General features: G+C 43.3%; 1 protein-coding gene across 2 annotated transcripts in view; it reads left to right on the forward strand.

Moving 5' to 3' along the window:
- The window catches only part of DOCK2 (dedicator of cytokinesis 2), a 406,045-nt gene that overhangs the window by 172,604 nt on the left and 220,933 nt on the right, over positions 1–12,508 (forward strand). For both annotated transcript variants that reach the window (XM_022595138.2, XM_022595139.3), the window contains exon 27: positions 2,673–2,768. In XM_022595138.2, the coding sequence (XP_022450846.1) occupies positions 2,673–2,768 (96 nt within the window). The remainder of the gene's footprint in view (positions 1–2,672; positions 2,769–12,508) is intronic.

Below are 12,508 nucleotides of genomic sequence, written 5' to 3' on the forward strand. Positions count from 1 at the left end.
TATAAATAAAGAAGCTGAAACTCAGAGAGGAAAGGTAATTTGCTCAAGGTCAGCCAGCTCAGATAAGCAGAATTGAGATTCAAACTCAAATCGGTCTGATCCCAGAACACTCTGCTACACAGCCTCCCTTATTGGGAGCTTTCAGAGTGAAATGAATTGAATTTGTCAGTTTTCGACTTTTAAATACCAAACTTCCCAAGCAGTCTAATTGCTACTCTTTGGACTAAGAAGAAATGACTATTAAAAGAAGCAGTGGGCAGGAGGGCAAGAGAACAGGGTTTTGTTATCTCTGTTGGTAAAAGAAGAGATGTAATCCTGAAAAAAAAAATAACATGAAATGGAAACTATCATATACATTTGCAGTGGGCTTAGGTTGATGAAATTGCAAAGGAATGAAGAGAAGGTAAGGGATTAATGAGAAAAAGCACTGAAGATTTTCTAGAAGGGAAAGAAAAGGTCAGAAGTCACTGAAGGCAGTTGGAAGTTGGCTCAGTTGAAGGCAGGGTACCTATGTATCTTGACATATGGAAAGACTCTAATGAAGCTCCAAAGTAACAACCAGAGATCTGTGTTCATGTTCCAGTCAGCCTGGGTGGGGTTTGGGTGAGGAGCAGGCTCTGGAGCCAGACTTCTGGGTTTGAATTCTTTTCCCTGACTTTCTGGCTGGGTGACCCTGGACAAATTACTTAACCTCTCTGGCTTCAGTTTCCTCATCTGAACAATGGCGATCATAACAGCGTCAATCTTGTTGTGAGAGGAAGTAAAATGTTTAGCGAGGTGCCAGGCATTTAGTAAGAACTCACAGAAAGTTAGCTATTGTTGTTATTACCATAAGCATCGCGCTCATATAATGCAAGAAATATGAGATTGTTAAGTCAGTAAAAAGGCTCGAAGAAACAAACGGGAAGGAAGTCGGGAGAGAAGTTCACCTGCAGCCAAGAAGTAAAGGGCAATTTTCTCTTGCCCACCACTGAGCATCAGGAGGAAATGCCAGATGTGGGGAAAGGCTGGATGGTGTGGGGGGCTCAAACCTAGCAAGACATTGAGGTCTGGATGGATTTAATGGAGCATGAGAAATTGTTTCTGTGAAATATATGCTCTGATGGAAGCTCTGGTGGCAGAGATTCTTCTGGTGAGCTCCACAGGGCTGGGGAATCGGAGATTAGCCAACATACAGAAGAAGTGAGTCTGGGGCAGAGAGAGAAAGCAAGCTCTGGGTTATTCGTCTTTGGGTGCCAGTAGTCATGGAAAGCACATTGGGAGGGGAGGGAATTTTTTAATAAGCACACCTTCTTTTGTTATCTCATTCTCCCTCCCCCAACTATGAATCTGTTTTCCATTCATTCGTTACATTAAGAGACAAACCACAGTTAAGTTTGAGTGCAGCAAAGATTAATAAGGTACTTACGAATGAGTGAGTGGTCATCTGCTTTTTCAGCCACCATTTATTTATCACTTTCTTGATGTCAGGGTCTGGTTAGGTCCAGGAGTCACAGGATGTTCCCAAATACAAGCCTTCATTTCTAGAGCTTTACTGTGTTGTGTCATGGTTCTCAGTCATCAGAATAACCCACATAAAATTCAGAAATCACAGATGTCCAGGATCTATCTCAGACCTACAGATTCTCCTGCAGTGGAATTAGGCGAGTGTATTTTTCCACCACGGCATGTGTCACTTTTATGTTCACGTCAACCTTGAAAGACTGGTGAGAGAACCTTCCACAGTTTATAGATAAGGAAGTTGAAGCTCGGATAGGTTAGGATGATAAGTGAGGACACACAGCTGGCAAGGGCAGAGCTGGAACTCAGACACAGAGCTACTGAATTTATAATGCCAAGGGCCCTCCTCTTAGCCATGACCACTCTCCCAGGTATGCATTAAGTCTGTGCCTTAAGTCTGCGCCGGTAAAAGGATCTGAGGGTGTAGGTAAACATGCATGAAACCCTTGCCTACCCCAAAAAATGCTCAGAAAGCATCGGTACGTCCTACCCAAGGTTCAGGGACTTGTATTTAAAGTGGACAGAACCCTATAAATGTTACAACCTGGCTCATTGTGGATTTCCTCCAAGGTGGATAATGCAGTGTCTACTGCACAAAGCTCTCCCATGCTACAGTTTCCATCACATAACCCCGGTCCCGGGCTCCAGAAACACTGCCTCCTTTTATTTGTCTCTGCAGCCTAGGGATGACAGTGGCCGCCTGCTGTTGCTAATCCCTAAGTTACCTTCTTTGGTGTCTCAGCTTTTTCATCACCTGTATAGCCAACTTCCTGCATCAAATCCCCTCCTTATTCCAGGTTAGATCCTGTTACACAGATAAAGAAACCAAGGTACATAGAAGTTAGGTAACTCAGCCAATATAATACAATAGTTCTTGACAGAGTTACTATTCTGAACCATAAGTTTCTGATTCCAGAGCTTAAGCTCTTAATCACTGACTTATATTTAAGGTGGTTAGTGAAGTTCCTGGTGCCCAAAGCCAGGTGGTGATGGCGATGGAGTTACGAGGACGACAGTGATTATGATGGTGATGGTGCTGATGTTGATGCTGACGGTAGTGGTGGCGGTGATCTTGGTGATCACCATGTTTGACAACTGTTGTATGTCCTTTGGGATAGGTGTGCAGATACAACGTCCCGGTTGTCACACAGATGTCTCTGATTGTGTTACAGGCCTTCACCTACCACCACATCCAAGAAATCATGGTCCAGCTTCTTCGCACGGTGAACCGGACAGTCATCACAATGGGGCGGGATCACATTCTGATTGTGAGTAGATCTCTTCCTCTTGTCAAGCATTTCAAACTGGGTCAAGGAATGAATTTTTTGGAATACCAGGTCTCGTCAAACACTCAGCACCAGTTGTTGCTTTGTTTTGGACTACATGGGTCAGATTTTTCCTATGTGGGCTGGGAGAACATGAGAGTTAACTCAAGTTGCTGAAATAAAATTAGATTTAGAACTCGTCTACCAGGATGAGTGTACCAGATGAGTTGAGCCTCTCTGAGCCTCAACTTCCTCATCTATGACTGGTGGAAGGTTCTCTCACCAGAGAGAAGCCTTTTGTAAGTAAGGCATGTCCAACCATGTCACTCCTTTGCTTAAACTCACTGGTGGATTTCCATCTCTGCTTGGCTTATCTCTCCCTCAGGTCTGAGGGCTTGTGCCCTCCTGTTAATCAGATCTTGGCTTAGGTGCCATCTAATCAGAGAGGCTTCCCTGCCCTGACTGCCCTGTCTATAATACCCCACACCCCTCCATCCTCTTTCAATTTCTACACCCTACTCCTTCATGTTTCTTAGTACTTATCACCATATGAGTGAGATATATATCTATATCTATCTATATAGCTATATAGATAGATACAGATATAGATATTTATAGATTATATAGATATATAGATAGATATAGATATATTTTCCTTTATTTATTTGTTTATTGGCTGGCTCTCCTTGTAAGAATATGAGCTCCAGAATGAAAGGATTTTTGTTTTGTTCATTTGTATCTCCGGACCCTACAGCAGTGCCTGGCATATAGTAAGTACTTGATAAATACTTGTTGAACAAATGAATGAAAGAATGAGTGACTGAATGAGTGAAAGAAAGAATGAAATGTACCACGCAGGGACTCTAAAGTTTAATGAAGACAAGTAGTACTCAGCTTTGATTGACTGACACCATGTGGGATTAGCCATACAGCTGCTAGAACTCCCAACTTCTTGAGAGAAGCTAAAAATCCCCGTACTTTACGTGAAATTTCCTGACGTTTAAGTGTTGGCAGCTAACTAAAAAATATTTATAAACATTTTATGATCCTTAAACAGCTGGATTCAGCTCTCAGAAAGCCAGTTTGGGATGTCTGCTTTAAACTGGTACGGTATGAGCCGGTTTGGGGAAGTTGATGTCAATAACTATAGTCCTGCTTCACGGTTACAGAACTTAACATGCTGAGTGTTTATTCTGACAGTAGCTTGGCAAGGATTTGATCTCTAGAAGCCAAGTGTAGCTATCTTCTTTATACCCATTTGCTTCTGCCTACTTATGTCAGTGCATGGTTCCTTACTGTATATTATGTACATTTAAAGGAGTGGTGACATCCTTAGAGGGCACCAGCAGTGCTGGGTACTCCTGCCTTACTGGTGCAGAGAGCCATGTAAATTATTCTCTGTTGTTTGTCTTACTGTCCTTCCACCTCAAAAGCATCACCATTTCTTATTCGGTTATGATCTTCCATATCTGCAGTTCCCATAATGCACCTTGGATAAACACTTTATGACCTCCCTAATCTTTATTCCTTCTCTTTGGAGCCAGACCTAAAGATGGTCATCCATCCATTTGGCTTATTCCATCTATAGCAGGCTCTTAACTCTCTGTCTCTCCTCCAGAGCAGTGATTCTTTAAAACAGTGCCTGGATCATAGAGAGCACTAAATAACTGGTGTCTATTATTATTATTTTCCTTTCTCTCTGGTACAGTGTGTCTCTCTGTCCCTTTGTGTTATCGACATAGTCAGGTGAGCATAGTTTGGCCCTCTTTCACTCTGAGACTTATCTGATGCTCTGTCCTGGTTGCTTGTCCTTCCAGTGCACACTGCTCACAGCTGGCCTGTTCATCTTTGCCAGGAAACTCCCCTACTCTAGAATGTTCAGTGGCTCCCCACTGTCTACCAAATTAAGGCATAAATGCACTAGTCTGGCCATTCGTAGCTTCTGTGATCTGGCCATAACACGATCAGTCATCAGGCTTGCCATACTTAGTCCCTTGCAAGGTGATTTTCTGATTTTTGCGCTCATGCCCCCTACATTCTGTGGACCCCCTTGAGGGCAGGGATCACATTTACTCATTCTTTTATCCTTATCACCCAGAGGGTGCCTGGCTTACTGTGGATACTCAATAAATGCTTGTTGAGCGAATGAATGAGTGAAATACTCCCTGAAAATGTGGTGCTGTACCATACCTTCATATTTTTGTACATGCTTTTCCCTCAGTTTAGATTGCTTTTCCTTCTTCAAGGAACACTTTTTCTAAATACCAGGAACCCACATCTCAGGGAGTGTGGGAGAAGTGTAAGGAATTGCCTGCTCAGACTTTCCCTGCCCCCTGGGCTGATTCCAGGAGCCTTGCAGACATTCTAAGCTGCAAGCTGTGTCGTTAGTCTCAATGACTCTTGGGTTTGCTGCTGTAATTACAATGATAAGAGTGCTGAGTGGGGAGTACTAGAGGTATGTAGCAAGCATACCTCACTAGGAGCAGGGATGTGCCTGAACTAGAAGGAAGAAATAAACAGGTCTTTCCTAAGATTTGGCTTCATTTTCATAAAATGGGCCTTTCCAGCAATTCTTAGAATAGAACTAGCTCATCCAAATTAAAGAAAATGACGTTGGAAAGTAATTACTCAGAGGTCAGGGGTCCCTGTCTTAGCGCTGAAGGCCCCAATTTCATTTCAAATTGAAATCTGGCAAGGAGGAGAGATCCCCATTCCAACCATCACTTTTAACTTTCCAGATATGATTTTTATTGGTTAGTTTCATTACTCTGGAATATTAAACAGTCAATATTTATGGCAAACACCAGACGTGCCTAGTTCTTCTGAAATCCCAAAAGGCCCGATTGGGTGTAGGGCTGGTTGTTCTCGTGTCATTATGTGGGATTAAATAGTGACTTTTTTTCTTATTTGTAGGAGTAGAAATGTTGTGATAAAAGGTATTAAAATTACAGGTACCATAGGGGTAGGATGGATTGATTCTTGTGCACAGCACATTGTAATTAGCATTTGCTGGAAATAGCCATTCCTGATTTTTTCTGTAGATCATCTGCCTGAACAATGAAGTGTCGGTGGTGACAAATGAGCAGAAGGAAAGTTTACAAAAACAAAAAGCAAAAAACTTTTTACATGACTGCTGCCCTCTCTTCCTTTCTTAGCCAGAGTCTAATGTATCAGATAAATGTTTGTTTACTTAAATGACCAAGGATTTTTGACTATGATGATGAGAAAGGCAGCATGGTTTGGTAAAGGACATTTTGGATAAGGGAGAGCTGGCGAAAGTTTCCACACTCTAGACCTTGGTTTCTTCTGTGTAATGAACTGTATCATTTTTGAGATCTTTGTCATGTATGGAAGTTTTCTAATTTGGCCAATGCCCATTCTCTTTCCCTGCCTCCCAAGGTCCTGAGTCAGGGACAGAAAATAGATTTCACTTTATGTGCCAACTCTGGTGGCTTCTCAATGGCTGCCTGTTGCACTGTGTTGAGAAAGATTCCGGAGCTACATCTTGGCTTGGTAGAAAGAAGTGCTGAATTGATTAGTGATGTCTGTCATAAGGATGAGATTGGAAAACAGTGATGTATGCAAGATTCTTGCAAATATTATGTATTGACTGAAGTTATTGGTGTTTTTTTTGCCCAGTCCAAACACTCTTGTAAAACCAATATTCCCTTTCACATATTCTTGGTTCCTTTAAGGAGGTAGTGGTGTCTGAGCAGACACATAATGGAAAAAGCCAGTAATCTGAGAGCTTGCATTTTTACCAGGGAATGGTTTCTATGTGCTACAGTCATATTTTATCAAGTGTAAGATGCACCATGATTTTATGTTCACATTACAGAGAGAATATGCTACCAATTAAACTGCAACACAGTGGTTTATTATTGCACTGGTTGTACTCTTCAGAGATTGTTAAAAAATAAAAAAGTAAGTTTGATTGAAAATCCCTGTTGTGTGATGGAGCTCATCTGAGTCCTCACAGGTAAGTGTCATCCTCTTCCGTTGTTCAGGAGAATAGACTGACTGAGCTTCAAAGGATGGAAGCATCCTGGCCGAAGTCACACGGCTAGTAATAAGATGGGCTGTGAACCCAGGGACGTCTGATATCAGACCATGTGTACTTTGTGCTGTCCCACAGGTCTCAGAGTGTGGGGGGGAAACGTCCAAGCTTGTTTGCACAGGTGAGGGGGTTTGTCAGGGAACCCCTCCCTGGCCAATGAGTCCTGCTGCTGTCTGCTCTAGAGAAGGCCATCCCCTGCCTCTGGCCTCCCTGGTGCTGGGGATGGACAGTCCCACAGGCAGAATCAGGGAACCTAAGCATTGCCAGAAGTTCTTGGAAGGGAAACAAACTGGTAATTTTGCTGAAATTGGGATCTAGCTTTTATTTCAGGTAGTTCGAATAAGCCTCTGGGTGATACATTTTGGGCCTAATTACCCCAGTTTTCACAGAGGAGTCTATTGAGTGATTAAATAAAAGTAAATGCAGTTGGCACGAGGCCAGCTTCAGAATTTCAGAGCCATTTATTCGAAAAGGAAAAAAACACGTGGGAATCACCCCACCCTCCATTGCTTCACCTCATAATAGCACTGAAGGCTCCAGAAAATGCCTGAGTCATCAGAGAGCCAGGGTTTCAAAGCTCTGACTTCACTTCCCAAATGACAGATAGCCCACCTGCATGACCACTCTCTGTCACTGTGAGCCCAAAGACTCAGGAGGCCTCTGCAGGGGCCACCGCGACACAGTGCCAACTCCTCCCACATCCAACCCCATCCCATGGAGAGCACGTGTGAGGACAGTCTAGGACACGAGAAGGTGGGGTGTTCCCAGCCAGAAGTGGTCGGTTGACGCCTGACCTTCACTGCGTGACTCAACACCTTGTTCAGAAAACAGTGTTTATACTAAAGCTGTCACTTACTGAGCAGATATCCTGCTTTCAGGCAGAAGGCTAAGTACGATGTGTGTTTGACATCACTTAACCTGCATCAGGTACTCATGTTTTACATATGAGATAACAAGCACAGGAAGGTTATGTAACTTGCCTATAATCACACAGCTTGTTCATGGAAGAGCTGGCACTTGAGCCCAAGCAGTGCCGTTGCTAGAGTCCCTGTTTTTAAGTAGCATATCATGCACTCCTGCACTATTACTACCTGAAATTACTATTTAGGCATCAAGTATTTTCAAGATAATAATGAGCACCTTAAACCCAGCTATTGCCCTGCCTAGACTGTGGAATCTAATGGGGTGACCTGTATAGTAACTTTCAGAAACCTTAAGATGGCGTAGAATTTTGGTGGTTTTATGATGACAGTGATATCTTTAGGATCAAGCTCCTCAATTCTGGTAATTGAACCATAACAACCCATAAAATCTGAAGAACTCTCTGTCTCCTTGAATGCTGGTGCTTATGAAATAGCAGGTTTTACAGAAGGCGACACAGCTAGAATGGAGACATGGAGATTCTAAAGGGTTCTGGAAGGAGAGGTAGTCTCCTCCTTCCACATCCAGCTCATCTCTGGGTTCTGTTTGTTCTAGGTCTAAAGGCCTCTATCCAAGCGCTTCTCATTACCATCAATGCCACTAGCCTGTGTCTGGCCATGACCACCTCTCACTGGTGCCCTGCTACGTCTTCTGATAAGACACACTGCCTCCGCTCTCGTCCCTTTCTAATTCTTCACACTGTGGCCAACACGGTCTTTTAAAGTAGCACTTCCTTGGAGATAAAGCATCAGTGGCCCCACAGTGGCCAAGGATGAAGGCCCAGCTGCTCACCGTGGCTTTCAGGGCGCCCAGTCTAGGCCTGCATCTTCTCCCAGTGCCCCTTACCTCCTACACTTGTGCCAACTCAAGGGAACGGCTCTCTTGGTCCCAGAATGCTCTTTTTCCCCTCTGCGTCCCCCTGCACACCATTCCCTCTGTCTAGAACATACCCCTCCTAACTTTCCTTCCAAGACCTTCCACCTTGCAAACTCCGCTTCCTCCTTCGTGTCTTGACGCACATTCCACTCCACCAAGTTGGGATCCCTCTGCTCTCTTCAACCTTGTGTAGTCATCATACTGTCATGAGAACATCCTTCCTAGCAACTGCAGAACAATGCCTGTCTTCATCACTCCTGCGTTTCTAAGGACACAGTGGTTCCCTGGCATGCAGGATGATCTCAGTGAATACCTGCTGAAGGAATGAAAGATTTCTGCTGTCTATTTTATTTACATACAACCCATCATTCTTTTCCTTAACATGTTAAGTGGTACTTGCATTACCCTTATACAAGTGTTACTGTTATTACCCTTGTGATACGATTAAGCTAGGAGAATAAGGGAGGAAAAGAATTGGTATTGAATACCCAGACCAAATGGAAAGGAATGCGGGGAGAATGTATTCATACCCTTCAGAGGATGCACATGTCAATAATAATGTCAGTTAACATTTCCAGAGTGTTCGTTGTGTGGCAGAGATGGTACTTTGGGGATATGATCACATTTAATCTGTGAGGTTGACAAATATTATGATCCCCTCTCAAAGAGGAAACAGTAGTCAGAAGGGCTTAAGCTCCTTGTCCAGCATCACACACCTGGGAAGGAGAAAGCTAGAGTCCATACCCAAATCTACAGAGTTTGAAGCTGACATCTTAAGCATTTCACTATACATATCTGGGAAATTGTTTTCCTGAGATGAAATTAATTAGAGAAAATTCCTGAGAGAGAGAGAGAAGAGTAAATATGTGTGTATGTTGTGTATTAGAGGGGGAATCAGGTTAAGAGAGAAAATAAACATTATACAAGAGACCTGAAATTCCAGTTGGTAACCGAAAGATGGCATAATGAGCTTGGGGTAGCTTCGTTGCTGCTTGATATGGTCATGTGGATGGTGCTTATAGCCAGTGAGTGGGGAAGCTGTCCATCGGCCCAGGGCATGGCATGTAGCAGGCGCTTATCCAAGCTACAGGAGTGAGTGGAAAGAACAGAACTAATTGAAAGCAGAAATCACTGTTTAGCTTTAAAAGATTCTGATTTTAAAAATAAGATGAGAAAAGATTTGTTTCATGCTAGGCTTTCCCTTAAGGATCTTTCTTTTTAAATATAAAATTCCCAAATACTTTACTAGCCCTGTGTGGTAGCATTCTTTTAGACAAATCAAAGTTTGAGAGCTGGAGCATAAAAAAGCCAGCTTCATCTCCGGACCTTCCTTTTGTTCCATGATGAGTCACAGAGATGGGAATTATGAAGTTCCTAAATTTTTTAAAATAGCCACTGCGTTCTCCCTAGTCCACCTAATCGAGCAGACCTCTGCCACAAGGAAAGAGAGCGCTCCTAGATAATAAACATGCTGCTGCTGTGACAGTTTCACACGTGGCTCAGTAACATGTGCCTTGTGGTTCTTCAGAGGAGGTGAGCTCAGACTCTAGAGAAGCTGGGGCCTCCACTGGCCACCCAGGGGCTGCTGTTGTTAGCACCCAGAGAGGGAGAGGCAGAGACGGAGTTTGGGTATCATACAGTTAGTACTAGGAGATGCATGACCAGTGCGTCATATCCTAATGAAATTGCCTCCAAATAGCTCAGTGCCTTTTGGCTTCTGTTAGTGGAGCTGGACAGATCTGACTTTGAACAAGTAACTTTAGTGTGTCTTCAAGGTTAGACTCCATTGTATCTTCTGTCCTGTTTCCTGGTGCTAGAAGAGATGCCAGTCTTTTCTTGTCCTTGGTGAACTTCGGAAACTTTATTTATTTAGTTTTAACATCTTTATTGGAGTATAATTGCTTTACAATGGTGTGTTAGTTTCTGCTGTATAACAAAGTGAATCAGCTATACGGTATACATATATCCCCATATCTCCTCCCTCTTGGCGTCTGTCTCCCATTTAGGCATTGATGAGCACCCTCATTCCCAGCATTTCTTTCTAAGGGCTATGGGGGTTGGGGCACAAGTTATGGAGTTTGAAAGGATTTTACTGGCTGGGAACTGGTCCTCTTTTTCTCAAGGGGTGAGGTGACCTTATTCCATAGCTAGGAAGTCTCTTTACTTCACAGTTCTGCTCCTCAGTTTCCATGTCTGTAAAATGGGGCTAGTAATGGTTATTACTTGTCAGTTCCATGGTGAGGACTGGGTAAAAACCCATGTGTAAGGCTCGCAGCACGGAGTTTAACACATAGCAGACCCTCGGTAAATAAGAGCCATTATTTTCCCCCTTCAGTGCTACAGTCTTCTCCCTACTTTGACACAAGTGTTATGAGTCAGATTACAAGTTATTTTATGGCGTCACTTGGGATAGCACCTGGGTTTGTGCATTATTATTAAGTTGTTGCTACAGCTGGGCTGTAAATAAAGCCCCCACCCCCACCCCCCCGAGATGAAACCAACCACCAGATGTCTGCCACAAAGGCTTGAATCCCAGACAGGAAGGAGAAATCCCATCCAGAGGCTCCTTCCCTGGGAATGCGGAGGGAATGGAGCTGCCCACAGAGAAAAAACCCTGTTAGAACAACGGCGAATGAAACAGGCTTCCCTGCAGGTCTCCGTCCCTGTCGCCCGTGCCAGGGCACTGGCCTTCTCAGTGACTCAAGGGATTCAGTTCTGTCAAATGATCCTTCAAAATCAGAACCCACTTTTCTAGATTCATGCTACATTCATAAGTGATGCATTTATGTCGCCATTAAATATTTATGATAATTTTTTAATAACGTGAGGATATTCTAGGACTTAAATATGGAGAAGGATTATAGAAATATAACAACAACAATAAGAAAGCCATCATGGGGCCCTGAAGGTCAAAGAGGGGAAGAAATGTGGCCCCTCACCAGAGGCTCTGGATCTCTTAGAGGTCAGACCCAGGGACCTTGTTCAGAAGCTAAAATAATGTTGGTATCGTCTGCTTAAAGGACACATGATTTGTACATTTCTGTAGTTTTACTCTTTCTAAAATGATTCGGCTTTCCTTTTAAAATCAGGAAAAAAAAAAACCCTCAAACACTATTTCTTTAAAAATAGGAATTAACGAGATAGTCAAACTTACTGAAGCATTTTCATGTATATAATTCCACTTTTCTTCTAACTAGCCTGTGAAGCCAGATGGTTTCATTCTGAAGACAGAGGTGGGGGGTGGAGGTGAAGGTACTTTTTCAAAACTGTGCAGGAAATCGGGGGCTGAAGTCGGACTCCTGGTCTTGTTCTGGCCTGTCTTTCCACCCTGGATTGTTTTTCCTCTTAATGTGTCCATCTCCACATTTTCTCCCAATTCGTTCAACAAGCATGTGAAGCATTTACAGCATCTCAGGAAACGTGATCAACACTTCGAGGGCCCCAGGGATACAGATGACATTTCCTATCCCCCAGGACTTTGCTTCCTGGTGGAGGTGAGTGTGAGGGGTTGACAAAAGAAATGCCAGGATAATATAAGCAGCAGTCTGGTCAAAGCACCATGAGTACTTGGAGGACGATGGAGTGACTAATCCCATGGCAGGAGCGGGGAATGATCAGAAAAAGCTGCAGAGAAGAGTTGACATTTAAATTGCCACTTGATGTCTGGCATAGGAGTGAAGAGCCCAAGCTCTCATGTTTGGCAGACCTTGCAAGAACTCCAGCCTTCACCATCTCATACTTGTGGACTTGGACAAATTACTTATCTCCCTCCAAGCCTCGATTATTCTTCTGGGAAATAGGGGTCATCATTAGCTACCTTATGGTAATTTTTTGAGGAAAATATAAGATAATGGAAGCAAAACATTTGATAATAGCCCATGGTAACTTC

Source organism: Delphinapterus leucas, chromosome 3 (genome assembly GCF_059928025.1).
Source record: "Delphinapterus leucas isolate spDelLeu-1000000601 "Yukka" chromosome 3, BTC_Dleu_Yukka2, whole genome shotgun sequence".
Lineage (NCBI taxonomy): Eukaryota > Metazoa > Chordata > Mammalia > Artiodactyla > Monodontidae > Delphinapterus > Delphinapterus leucas.